The sequence below is a fragment of the Chaetura pelagica genome, unplaced genomic scaffold, assembly GCF_000747805.2.
Source record: "Chaetura pelagica isolate M959 unplaced genomic scaffold, ChaPel_1.0 scaffold213, whole genome shotgun sequence".
NCBI lineage: Eukaryota > Metazoa > Chordata > Aves > Apodiformes > Apodidae > Chaetura > Chaetura pelagica.
Genome location: NW_009952597.1, coordinates 1,894,790 through 1,908,985, shown reverse-complemented (window position 1 = coordinate 1,908,985; position 14,196 = coordinate 1,894,790). Strand labels below are relative to the sequence as shown.

Here is a 14,196-nt window from a genome sequence, read left to right as displayed (position 1 = left end):
GGCTGCAGTTACCACTGCATCCATTCCCATGCCTGTCCTTCCCCACCTGGCATCAACCACAGCTCTGCAGCCACAAGGCACTGGACACCTCACTCCTGGCAGCGGGAGCAGGCGGAAAGCGTTCCCCATCCAAGTGGGCAGATAAAGGTAACAGCCACAGCACGTGGGACCTGCCCATGAGCCTGGCAGGAAAAGTCCCCAGCCCCTATTGTTCCAAGGAGAACAATGTCACAGCTCCGGCGCCTTCCAGGGACTCATCAGGGATACCTAATGTAAACAGGGCCCTGACGCAGGGGCTGGAGAAGGAAGCAGTGCTCAGGGCTTGGCAGCCCCAGCAGCCGGGCTGAGCGCCGCGTGGCCCCACACCCTCTGGGTGCCCCAGGCAGGGATATGGAGGGGTTAAAAAAGTAATTTCCCCCCTCATTTTTTCCCCAGCACAAGTGCAACACTGCCTGCAAGGACAGGCAGTCCTGTCGCCCCACCTGGGGCAGGATTGGGATCCATGCTGTGTGATTTTCCAGCATGTGACACAAATTTTTGCCTTCCTGAACTCCAGCCCATAAGGACTCACTTGGGCCCCCAGACAACACAACAGGGACAGAAGCTCCCTCCCCCTCCAAACTAGGATGCTCCAGGAACCAAACCTATGGAAAACTTTTCCTTGTACAGTGTTCTTTTCCTGGCTCAACTGTCCAAACCAGGTCACTGCGGCATCACATCAGTGCTGGCACCCCCATCCCTCACCTTCCTTGCTGTCCAACACAGGATCCTTCAGGGAGCTGGCAGCTCCGGCCTGGCCTTGCACTGGGCTCGGTGCTGGGCTGATGCTGCTCCCCCCATCCACTTGGTCTTTGCCCCTCATTTCTTCCTGCCAAAGCGTGGACTTGGTGGCAGGGACCTTCTCCGCACTAGGGATGTTGCTGCTGGTCACAGCCATCTTAGCAGGACCAGGCTCCTAAAGAGAACAGGGTAGAGAGCAGGTTTAGAGGGCTTTGGAAACCCTTCCCCAGGGCAGTATGGCTTCCTTGGGCACAGGGCCCCACGTGGCTCTGCTTATGCTCCAGCACAGCAGCTCTTCTCAAAATCCACCTGGTACACACGTGGGCTGTGCACCCAAATTCATGTATGATGCTGCTGACCCTGCAGAGGAACGGGTCTGTCAGGTCCTGACTCACAGGGAACCTGGAAGTGCTTCCCTCACCTCTGCCAAAACACTGCTTGGGGAGACAGCACATCCTCTGCAATTGATGTAAATAAACACAGCATCCCCCTTTTCCCTCTGCATGTCCCAGTCCTTTCCCATGTTCCCAGTCCTTCCCTCTGCACACCCCTGGTCCCTCTCCAGGGTGGCTCACAGGCAGCCACTGCCTTTCACAAATACAAATCATTACCCAGCTTCTCTCCCAGGTCCCATTTGCCAGGATTGAATTTTCTCAGTGTTACAACTAACATTAAAAAAAAAAAAGAAATCAAGCTAAAGGACAGGGAATGGAGGGGAAAATTAATTCCCTACCATGAGCAGCTGCATTGTTTGTTTGTCACAGCTGGTTTGCTATGGGCCACTGATAAAAAGAGTAAAACCCATCCGGTGCTGTGCTCCTCCCAGGAGGTTTGGTTACCTAACAGGCCACTTCTTTTGAAAAGGAAATACAATATTGCATTGAGTGGTACCCATCATCTTAAATGCTTCTGCAGCTGATGAGGGGCTCTGGAGTCCATCAGATGATGATGCCATTTTGGTGGCTGCAGCCCGGGCAGCCCAGGTTCAGTGCACACTCCAGAAGAGGCAGCAGCTTTCAAAACTCATTTAGGGTTTGGCTTTGTTCACTAGCAGATGTTTTGCTGTTGTCCTATTAAGCTTCTACATTAGCAGATTATTTTCCTTAAAGCCACCAATAAATCAATGACAATTAACTGCCCTCTAAGGTCTCTGGATTGTGGGAGGTTTCCCGGCTGCTTGTTGCCTTTCCAACAAGCAGGAGGCATCCAGAAGAGCCCAAGACAGCAGCCACAAGCTGGGGACACAGGCTGTGAAGAGCACCCCTTTGTGCCCCCTCCCACGTCAGCAGAGCCACTGGTGGGGTTTGGCCCTGCACCTTGCCATCAACATTTACAGGGCTGTGCCAGAGCTGCCGGGGGATCTCCCAGGGAGCAGGTCCTGGCTCTGTGCACAGCCACAACAAGCAGCAAACAACCTCAATTTAAAGAAAAAAAAAATATTAAAAAAATCCCCTCGGAAATTTCACTCTAAAGGAATGCAGTGTTGGAGGTAAACGATCCAGAGTTCACAGGCATCCTGCTCGAGGGGATGCTGCTTGAGCAGGGGGTTGGAGCAGATGATCTCCAAGGGCCCTTCCAACCTCAAACCCCTCTCTCATTCACTGATCTGAAAGCCCAAAGCTCATTGCCAGCTCAGGATTTGTATTTTTACATATTCCTTACACACACCCCCATATAATTATTTGTAGATATGTATTTAATTAGACAGAGATATGAGGGCCAAAAAATGGTCTATAAGCAAGCAGAGAAATTAACTCTTTGCTGCTCAGTGGTATGAAGAGCTCCAAAAAAGAGCGTGCACCAAGATCGGCAAAACCGGCCTCCAGTTGGAGGAAGTATGTCTGGGCACGCTCTGCTTACCCCAGCCTGCCACACCCCTGTGCAAACCCGTCCTGCAACACAGGGCAGTGTCTCAAATCCCAGATTTCAGCCCCAAATCCTGTCTCCATTTCACAGGGACAGCAGGCAGGCAAAGGTAGCAAGCCCGGCCTCTCCTGCTGCCTGCACTGCTCAACCAGAGCACAGCAAAAGCTGCAGGAGAAACCTGCCTTTTTCTCTCAAGACCTGCCAAGCAGTGGTGAAAACTCTAGGATTGCACTCTATATAGCTCATGTCCAGAAGTTTGCAGCTGGAGCGATATTCCCACCTTCGCCTGTGTTACTGCCACCCTGGTGATTTTGCAGGGGGAAGATGCAAAATGACGGGGAGAGCTGCAAATGGCTCTGGTGCCCCAGGAGCACCTGGCTGTAGCTAAGCTCTGCTGTAGCACAGACAAGGAAATACTATGAGGGAGTGAGAAAAAGCAGAAATATCCATGATTTAAGGTGGAGTTTTTAAAATCACAACAGTGTCCATCCCTCCCTGAGTGGCTCTCAGACATGATCTGCTGCTGGATTAGTGGGCCGCCGTCTTCAGAAAGAAATGGAGCTTTCTCTGCCAGTACAGGGAGAGCAAGCTGAACAGCAGCCAACTTCAGGATAAGCCATTTCACAGAGAGGGATTTGGTGCTGATTTTCTCCCCAGCATCCTCCCTCCTTCCCTGGATCAGCCGACTGCATTGGCACGATGCAGGAGACAGAGGAAAGGTGTTTCATCTCCCTCTCGTTGCTCGTGAGTGCCCAACACCACGCAGCATCCATCTAGCAGCAGGTCCCACATGGAGGCTGGTTTTGGAAAAGTGAATTTCAGTCTTTTTCTGCTGGGTCTGGGAGTGATGGGATAGAAAGGATGGAAGAACGGAAGGAAGTGGGGTAGTCTGCCCCAAAAACAAGGTGTTGAAAAGTGCCACCACGGTCCATGCTCACCCCATCCCCAGGCACCTGGAGAGCCCATCCACCCAGGGGGAGCCAGCATCCTTCCCATAGCTGCTTCCCTTATTTGGTGCTCAGGAGCTCAGATCCTGTACAGTTTCCAAGAAGTTGCCATGGTGATGAAATGTAACCCAGGGTGATGTTTTCCTGGCTCTGTGCCCCTTCTCCTCTCTGCCCCGTCCCCCTCTTGAACCCAGCCTGGGTTTCGTGTTGTGCTAGGGATGGGATGAGCATCCCTGCCCTGCTGCATCAGCTCGCTGGGGTGCCCTGAATGTGGCAGCCCCCTCCCTGGGGCTTGAGGACAGGCAACTTGTAACACTTCAGCTCTTGGCCATGGAAGGATGAGGCATCTTTCTTGGAGCATCACTGGAGCCAGCACTCAAGGGGCTGTGACGACCCCAGCCCTTAGCAGGGAGTAGCTCAGACTTCCAGCTTGGTGTGCAAAAAAGCACCATCTTCTCTCCGATTTTTATTCCCATTGTCCAGAACCTCTTTATCCAGTCAAGCAGTGGAAATTTGACTCAAACACTGTACAAAACCCACCCATGGCCCTGTTTGCACCAGGACCATCCTGGGGACTTCATCAAAGGGATCCTGAAAACTGGGGCTCAGAGGAGCCCCGATGCTGTTTTCAGTCCCCCGGTGCCACAGCCTGGCTCAGCTGGGGGAGCCCTCCCAGCTGGTCCCCCATGATGGTGGGACATATGCCCAAAGGTCAGGCAGCCATAGGGACACGGCTGTTCTCAGCCCTGGAGAGGGACGAGGGTGGCCTTGGGGTCACGTTCCCCATCTGTGGGATTCTCCCCCACTCGGGCCACGTGGGAGCCCAGCAGGAACGAGTGAGTCATGGCCAGCCCTGCTTTTTACCATTTATAGTCAAAGTGAGCACGAAGCCACCGCCAGGTCCCTGGAGAGCTCAGCTCCGGCCCCCAGAGCTCCCAGTCTGGCCCTGGCCTTTAGTATTTTCCTTTCATTCCCACTATCTCTGGGGTCATCTCAAAGGGGGTAACTGGAGCCCGATGGAATTTCATCCTGTTTCTGCCGAAATGGCCCATGAACGGCCAGCACCTCTCCCTGGTTCCCCACGGGGACCACATGGCTTTGCAGTCACTCCTGGGACAGTGTGGTTCCAGAAGACAGCACTGGGGAGGGCAAAACGTGGCTCCAAAGCAGCCAGAAAAGCTGCAGCAAGTGATCCTTGAAAGTGATGACCAGGAATTAATTAATGATGTTCTGGCCCACCCCAACTTAGGCCCTCTGGCTGGTCTGGGGGGATCCTTCCTGGGAGCAGAGGAATGCTGTGGCCCTGAGTGGAAGGTGAGGGACCAGGTGACAGTGTCCATCTCCCTGAGGTTACCTGGGGAGTTGGGGGCTCTACCTTCCTCTTCTTCTTCTGATTCTGCTTATTTGTCCTTGGGTAGACTATCAGCATCTCCAGCCACCTGTGGGCAGAGAAAGCAGAAAGTGAGGGCTGTGCCTAAGGGCAGTGCACAGGGACAGGACCGACGTTCATATTCCACCCTGGGATATAACATTCATTCCTGCAGGCTGCAGACCCCAAAACTGTTCCTCATGAGGCATTTAACCTTTTACTCCAGCCTTCCAGGTTTTAACTTGACCCTAAGCACAACCCCAAGCTGGAGCTGGGCACACAGAGGAGCTCAAGTTCTCCAACCTGGTTAGGGTCAACATGGTAAACAGTACCCAGAAATCACCCCTACCAGCTCCTAGGGAAAAATGAGGCAGGATAGGAGGGGAGGAAGGATGACCTCTGGGTGCTCTGGCTCAAATCCCACTCACTGGAACAGAGAGGCCATGGCCAAGGCTGACATGAGACAGGGATTCAAGGATCCTGAAAGACAGCTGAGAGGAACAGAGCCTCTGGCAGGACCTCCCCCCTTCAGCGATGCCAGCACCCGCACACTGCACACAAAGCGCTTTTGTCCAAGAAGGAGCAGCATGAACTTGGCATGGACAAGTTCCTCCCCTGCACAAGGCGCTTGTTTGGGGGACCCTCCTGTGCCCTCCCACTGCAGCCTAATGACCTGCCCCTGCATCTCTGTGAACTCCACAGGGGTCTGTGGACCACTGGGAAAAAATTCCTGCTTCAGCTGTCCCTTCTTCCCTCTCCCGCTCCCCCCACTTCGCACGCTGCTGCTGTAAAGCGATTTGAGATGACCACATCAAGTGTGTTTTGGTTAAGCAATAAATGCCAGAAGCATGCAACAAACGTAAAACAAATTCTCCCCCAGCCAGGGAAGTCTTCCTGTCATGCTGCAACTGCAAATGAAACCCGCCTGGCTCGGACCCAGAGCGGGACTGTTTCGGGATGATTAATGCCTGCAGTCAGGAGCAAACGCACTGCTTCAAAATCCAGCACTGGGCCAATGAACAATAAATCAGCCCCACCTTGCTCTGCAATGCCTCTCCCTCCTGTGTGGCAGGCAGGACCAGCAGCAAAAGGCTGAGCTGCCAACCTGAGTGTGGGGAGAGGGAGAAGGGCACTGGGGTTGGCAGTGTTTTGGGGCACAGCCATTGCTCCTGCCTTGGCTGGAGGAGACGAGCTGGCTCCCCTGTGCCATGATTCCCCATGTCTCTGCACCCTGGAGGACAGGTCTGCTGGCCCGAGGGGGAATCACCCACACACTCATGTGTCTCAGCAGAGCAGGGAAGTTTCAACTCATGAAAACATGTATCTGATCAAAATCCCAAGCTCTTGGTACAGAACTGTATATTTCAACCAGTATTTACCAAAATGGGAAGACTCACAACCGAATAAATGCTTGGAACTAGAAATAATCTCAACACGGCTCAGGCAAGCATGAGACACCATGTCTCAGGAGGAGTGGGAAAGAGTGAGGGCCCCCCCCCTTCAACTGTCTGCTCTAGTTTCAAGTGTCAACAAACTCTGAGAGGGAGGCAAGCTCCAGAGGAGGCCCCACGTGGGGAACACTCCCAGGTGAGCAGCAGCACCGTCACAGTCTGTCACTGCGTGCTAGTGGCTCAGCTCTCCCACAGCTCTGCACCCCCACCAGTACCAGCTTCAACATAAGAGATGGACAAGGATGTTTCTAGGTCAGTATCCAGCACCTGGAGTTGGGAAATCTACTGCCATTTGCTTATTTTAGTGGGCTAATGTTCAGAGTTGCTGAGCAACTGTGTCCCAGCAGCAGGTGCTCCTACAAGTGATGATGTTTGAATCATCCTCAGAGGTCAGATGCTCTGCTGGGATCAGCAGGGTGGGCTGCATCTGCCCCCTCTGCCAGCCTTGCTGCAGAGAGCCGGTCTGAATGGGAACAGGGTAAACACAGAATGGGCAGCCCCAGGAGGCCACATGAGGGCCTCCTCCCTTCAACTGTCTGCTCTAGTTTCAAGTGTCAACAAACTCTGAGAGGGAGGCACCGAGCTCCAGAGGCCCCACGTGGGGAACACTCCCAGGTGAGCAGCAGCACCGTCACAGTCTGTCACTGCGTGCTAGTGGCTCAGCTCTCCCACAGCTCTGCACCCCCACCAGTACCAGCTTCAACATAAGAGATGGACAAGGATGTTTCTAGGTCAGTATCCAGCACCTGGAGTTGGGAAATCTACTGCCATTTGCTTATTTTAGTGGGCTAATGTTCAGAGTTGCTGAGCAACTGTGTCCCAGCAGCAGGTGCTCCTACAAGTGATGATGTTTGAATCATCCTCAGAGGTCAGATGCTCTGCTGGGATCAGCAGGGTGGGCTGCATCTGCCCCCTCTGCCAGCCTTGCTGCAGAGAGCCGGTCTGAATGGGAACAGGGTAAACACAGAATGGGCAGCCCCAGGAGGCCACATCTGCCCAGGGATGGACAAGGACCAGAGGGTGTATGAGGGCTTGGGGCTGGACATGCCAGCTCTGGGACTATGGGACATGCTGCCAGCACGGAGACAGGACCTGCGCCAGTGAGCCGAGTGCCTGATCAGATCCTCTTCTAAAAGCACCATGGGGTCATCCCAGCACCCATCAGCTCCAATCCCATCCTGGTGTTCACCCTGTGGCCAAGCTTCCTCCCCTGGCCAGTAAATAGCTGCTTTCTGCTGGGGCTGAAGCTGCCAGAGCCAGCTCAGGAGCACCTCAGCATCCGATGCACCCTCTGAGCATCCCACTCAGCTCATTCCTTGGCCACTGGGAATGTTGTTCTGAAGCAGGGAACAGGATATTGCCCAGTGGCAGACAACAAAACTGACCTGAAAACAGTGGCCTTCATAAGTAATGAGTGACTCAGGAACATCTTGGCTCTGGAGCCTGGCCAAGGCTCCCAGGACAGGCTGAGCTTCCTTGAGCACCTGAAAGGTGTCTGGCACGTTGGGAAGCCTCAGGCTCTAGCCTGGCACAGCTGAACACACACATTAAGCACAGAGGAAGGACTTAAACCATCCAGCACTGCACAGGTCTCCTCTGAGGCCAATGTTCACACTCACGCCACAAACCTGGTGGCTTGGAAGGTGCTCAGGCCCTCGCTCTGCTGCAGAGCACCAGGCAGGAGAACAGGGGAGAAGAAAGAAACCCCATCTTTGCCAAAAAAGCAGAGAAATGACCTGACTATGAGGCAGCAGCTGTTACCCCCACCCCACACCCCCGCCAAAACTGTCACCGCAGCAGGCTGTGACTGTCACCCAGGGATAAGCCTGGGTACACACTGCCACAGCACTGGCCTTGGGCAAGGTCCTACCCGCTCTCTTCCTCCTGGCTAAGGGAAAAGTCCCACAGCAGGTCAGCCCAGGAGCTGCACTCACCCACTGATGATCTCCTTGTTCTCAGCCCGGATGAAATGCTCCTTCTCCGGTGTCAGGATGCACAAGGAGAATTTCTGCCCTGTCCGGCTCTCCCCGTCCACCACATCTGTGCACTGGTTCATGTTGATGGTACCCTGTGGGAGGGTCGTTGGCTGCGGGGGGAAGGAGAAACGAGTAATGTTTAAGGAAAGAAGAGCAGATGAGGGCAGAGTTGAGTCCTAAAACCTCTCTGTGTGGACACCAGGACCCTACACACCAAGATCCTGTGCCCATGAGTACCCAGATCACCTGTGCACTGTGCCAGCACACAGCAAAGCCCCATGCTGCACATCTGGGGACACAACCCAGCAGACACAACTTCCGCCAGCCCAGTTCAGCCCAGCCCACACCACTGCTGCCAGCAAGAAGCTCCTCAAGCACCAAACACCCGGGGAAGGATGGCTGCCCCACCACAGTACTGGGACACTAAGGCAAGGCACTGAGGGGACAGCTTTGGGTTGGCAGCTGCAAAAGATGTGGAGTAGTGCGGTGGCACTGGGGGACAGGGGGTGGCAAAGCAGCAAGGCCCCACTGCCCCAGCCCAGGGTGGCTCAGGCACTACACATGCCACGTTTTTCCCATTAAAGTTACAAAATGTGGAGTTTGCCAGGGAGGGACCCCAGCATGGAAGGGACCTTGTTTGTCTGACAGGCATTGCAAACAGTGTCACCTCCCAGCCCCCTTGCTCCAAGCAGACACAGTGAAGTGGGACAGGCGGTGGTCCCTCTGGCCCAAGGGGACACAGAGGGGGTGTCACCACTGACAAGAGCTGACAAGTCCATCTGGAGTGGCACCAGCTCATCCGATTACAGCACAGCCACCAGGTGCACAGCGCCTGCAGCCCACCCTCCCTGAGCTGCAACGTTCCCCCCTCCCCACAAACTGCATGCACCCCACCAGCCTGAGTGACACTGGGGTCCCCCTGCACCCTGGCACAACCTGCACTTGGGGCATAAATGACCAGGTGGAGGGATCTCCTCGAGCTGCCAATGGCATCAAAGGAGCACTCAGAGCAGCCCATGGCCACCTCATTGCCCTGCCAAAGCCTCCTTGTGCCCTCCAGATGGCCAGGCTAAGAGGGAGACGGATTTTTTGGCAGATGCTCTTAAGGTTTTTACCATGAAAACCAGCTCCCCTGCCAGTAAAACCCCTCCAAAGGCAGCCTGTGCCCTGCAAAGAAGGAACGGTTGCAGAGAGCTTGGTGGCATCAGCCTACACCCAGGAAATTCAGATCAGCTCCCCCAGGGCCCCTGGTTTACAGATCTGCAGGCTGTGGGAAATAGCTCCCTTCCCCAGGAAAAGGGCTTTCCCTGCTGCTGTGTCTCTGGGTGGGAGCATCCTATGACAGCCCAAGAGTGGCATACAGCCATCATGGGTACCGCAGCATGAGTGCCCAGCATGGCACAAATGGGACTGGTTGTACATCAGGGACACCAAAACCTTCACAGAAACCAGCATCAGTATCCACAGAGCCCACGGGATGGAGGGAGGGAAAGCAAAGCTTGGCCCAGACCCCTGGCACAGCCCGTGCTGCTGCCCACCCTGCACTGCCATGGGTAATCAGATCCTGAGAGGATTTTTTTGTCTTAGACAACAAAAATAAAACTCTGCTTTCCGGGAACTATAAAAACGCAATGGAAAAACCTTCCCCTGCTCCAAGTGGAGTCTTAAGAAACTTTTTGCCTCACTGGCCTTCAGCATGGCCAAGGCCTCCAGGACTGTAAGGTCCATGTCAGACCTCCTTCCCCACCCAGAGCATCTTTGCACCAGGGAATCAAATCAGGACACAGCAAAAAGGGGCTCCAGGAAGGAGCCCCAGTCCTTCACAGGGACCCTCAACCACTCAGTCTCTCTTGCCACTGGCACCCCTGGACTCCCCAGAGGGACTTGTCAGGAGGCTGGCAGAGAAGGAGAAAAGGATACAGCTCCCTGCAAAACCTGCCTGCTCTTCTCCCTCTCTAACCCCACAGCAGCGTTCAGGGCTGCTTCCCCAACCGCTCACCCAGCCCCGACCCAAGGGTGCCCAGAGAGGAGGAGCCAGTTTGGGGCCCCCAAACTGCCAGGCTGGGCCTGTGAAGTGGTTCTGCCTCAAAACCCTCCTTCTGAGGGTGAAGCAAAAGCAAAATGCAAACGGTGGCAGGTGGAAAGGCGTGCACACACACGCACACTCCACAGAGGAGAAGGATGGGGCTCTGGAAGCACTGAACCCTGGGAGCACCTCGAAACCAGCCAGGGATCCCCAGCACAGGAGCTGCCCATGGCACATGGCTGCTCTCCCAAAGAACCAGGAGAACAGGGACAGTCCTCGTGTGCCAGTGTTCTGGGAGCAACAGTGGTGTGGGAGCAGAGGAGAGGTTCCGGAGCAAGGAACAAGAACATAAAGACCCCTTCCCTGCCTTCCAGCACCTATTCCTGCACTGAGGAGTTTCTCAGGGCTAAAGATCCCTGAGGAAGGACGAGCAGAGCTGGTCTCCAGGCTGGTCCCAGGCCAGGTGAGGCCTGTGTGGCTCCAGAAACTGGAAGAGAATAAAGAAATGCAAAAGCAGGGAGGTGTCATATGGCACCAAAACAATGACAAGGCTAAGACTTCAACCAGCCCTCTGAAGAGCAGATGCTTTGATACAAGGTCTAAACCAGCGTCAGACCGCAGGGCCACAGGGAGGTTTCAGCTACTCGTTTCTGCCAGTCCCTGCCTCGGGGACAGCCCTGTCCCCAGACGCTGGCCCTGCCTTTGCCAGTTCCCCTGCTGCTGTCACTGGGATGGCACACACAGCTACTCCGTGGCTGGATCTGCTGCCTAGGTGTGTTTTTTAACCAGGGGAAGGAGTGGAAGCACAGCAGGGTGGCCCAGCAGAGGACACCATCACGGGCATCATCACAAACCACAGCTCTCCATGCTGCCAGTACCAGCTGAGGAACCTGAGCCAAGAAACAATCACATTGCTGTTTCCCTCTGGGATGACAGATCTGTATTTATACACACACATGCTCCCTCCATAGCACACAAAGCCTATAGTACACTCTCCTCCTCCTCTCCTTTCCTGGGCGCCCAGGACACAAGTCACACCATGCGTTCCACATCCACAACCCCAGCAGCCTCCAGAAGAGATGCAGGGACCTTCAGATGGATGCTCTTAGGATGCAGAGCCCAGCAACTGCAGCAGTGCTTCCTAGGGCAGTGGAAAGGAGGAAAAAAAATAATTAGGACCTCTTACAAGCCTGAAGGAAGAAGCTCCAAGTGAGGCATCACTGGTGAGACCCAGGCTCTATGGCAGGAGGATACACAGTGCTGGATGCTCTGTGGACAATGAACTCTCAGGCACAGGGGCTGATGCTTTAAGTCAACAGAGTTTATCTGCAAGAGTCCCTTCATTTCCATATAGTTCTGCACGCTGAGGTAGAAATACAGGATTATTTAGATTTAAAATTTTCCAAATTTTAGAATCACAGAATGGTTCAGGTTGAAAGGGGTATCAAAGACCATCTAGTTCAAATCCTCCTGCATGGACACCTCGCACTAGACCAGGCTGCTCAGAGTCCCATTCAAGCTCTCCTTGAACTCTTCACATTTGCTCCAAGTACTTTTCTGATAATTTCTAACACACGAGCATGCCAGGAACTCAATACAAAGTATAATAGAGCCTCACTCAGCAACTGTCCACGAGATGTTTTTGAACCAGGTAACCCCGTGATCAAGCTCTGCCACGGCCTGGGTGGGACGCAGCCCATGCCCACGCTGTTCTCCAGGGCTACTACACAACGTGGGTTGATGAAATCTGGAACACAACCTTTAAAGAAAGGCGATGGGGCAGGGGGAGGAGGAAACCAAACAAAAGGGACATTTTACTTTCTGCCAAGAATCAGGAGGGGAAGGAAAAAAAAAAAACCACAACAAAAAAGAAAACACAACCATTTGTCTATCTCGCATGGCAGGCTGGTTGCCTTGGCACCCGGGGGAGGTGGTGGCTCTGCCATCCCACTCTGCCACGACGTTGCTCTGAAGGAGCCCTGGCTCCCAGCACTGCAGCAGCAGCAGCCAGCCTGCAGCGCCTGGGGAAGAGACATCCACACTGCCTCCATAAATGCTTCTTGACAAATGTTAATTCTCCAAGCTGAAATATTCATGAGGGTGGCTGCCGACAAGAGCGCTGCTCATTTGCAGCGCTCTCCAGTCCTCTGCAAAAGCAGCTAAAAGCTTCACCCATCCCCAGTGCCTGGGCTCAGCTGATCCCAGGGCTCACAGCTGGATGCAAGTGGGATTCTGGCTGGGCTGTGATGCGGGAGGGAGCAAGACTCAGCTGCCCCACAGCCTTGGGTGCAGCAGAGCAACACAAAGACAACTGCGCCGTGGGTAAGGGTAGCAGTGCAGCTTGGACAGGCAGCTGCCAGCACCAGCATGGCACAGGGAGCCCACACCAGCACCACCTCCACTATTTCCACCCAGAGGACACCAGCAAGAAGGCATGAGCTCCTTGAGAAGAAGCCACAGACTTCTTTACAGCCTCAGCCCTTTACAGCCATGCAAGGCTATGCATGACCTCCCTAATTCCCAGCTAGGGATACCCCAGGCAGGCACCAGGGCTGGCTCTGCTGAAGAGCTCAGTGCTCAGCCTGCCAGTGCTGATGGGGTGGCCATGGTGTGCCCTGAGCTGCCCAGGCACCAGGAGAGCGGGGCTGGCACAGCAGCAGGGCTTTAATGAGGGTTTCAGGCTTCCTGCCACTAGGCACGAGGCTATCGATGCGGCCACAATGCGACCGGAGCTCTGTGGTGAGCAGATTTTATTACACTTATAGATCGTCTAACAGGCTGAGCAGCCTGGATTTATTAAATTAGACAAAGGCTCTTGAAAACGACCTCTGCCAGCTCTGGAAAAGGATGGGCTGGAGCACTCACCCATCAAAGAGGAGCAGAAGGTTGTGCTCCTCCATCCCACACATCCCTGCAAGCAGAACTGCTCCCCCATCCCTGCTGTCCTCACAGCAGCTCTCTGCTCTCCATCCACGCAGGAGGCAGGTATCTTTTATCACCTGAGCACACCCTTCCCACCTGCAGCCTTTCCCTATCAGCAGCTACTGCTCAGCAAAGCCACTAAGAAACCTCCAGGTTGCTCAGACCATGGACTAGGCAATAGAAAAGTAGTTTTTACCATGGGCAATCAAGCAACACACGTCCTCCTGAACCTCTGTGTGCTCATCTTGTGCCCCTGTGCAAGAAACAGGGGAAGATGCCCTCAAATCTCACCACTGTCCCTGCACACCTGCCAAGCCCTCCCAAGCCTCTACCAGGAGATAGAACATCAGCTTCACTTTTATCAGGAGGAAGGAATTTTCTTCCCCAGGGAGCAGTCTGGGGAGGGGGCAAAACACAGGGGCTGGGTAGGAGAGTTCAGCCAGGGGCCACCTTTAAGCAGAGCTGGTGTTTACATCCACAGACAGTGAGTCTAAACACTGAGTGAGGCTGCGAGCTGGCTGCGAGCACCCTCAGGCTCCTCTCCCACCCACTGCCACCTCAGCGAGCACGGGCAGCACCCATTCCAGGGGTGCCCGGGCAGCAAGTTTGGGGCCACACATCCCATCCACAGCCCCGTCCCCACGGGCACCCATCTGGGGAGCACACAGTGAGCAGAGCGAGCGGGGCCGGGGCCGTGAGGGAGGCTGGAACTGGCTCCTCTTGGCCTTATATGGCGATTTTCGCGCGGCTTTCGCAGCTCCCAGCTGCTCCCCACCCCAAAGCGGGGTCGGGTGCTGGCAGTCAGCTCCTCGCCTGCCTCCTTCCTGTTAACCTCCTTCCTGCTGTACAGCCTCCCAGG

General features: G+C 54.7%; 1 protein-coding gene across 1 annotated transcript in view; it reads right to left on the bottom strand.

Moving 5' to 3' along the window:
• Window positions 1–14,196, bottom strand: part of MPRIP (myosin phosphatase Rho interacting protein) — a 72,039-nt gene that overhangs the window by 41,392 nt on the left and 16,451 nt on the right. Inside the window, 3 exon segments of the mRNA XM_009993706.1 lie at window positions 745–955; window positions 4,948–5,032; window positions 8,348–8,499. Coding sequence (XP_009992008.1) covers window positions 745–955; window positions 4,948–5,032; window positions 8,348–8,499 — 448 coding nt within the window.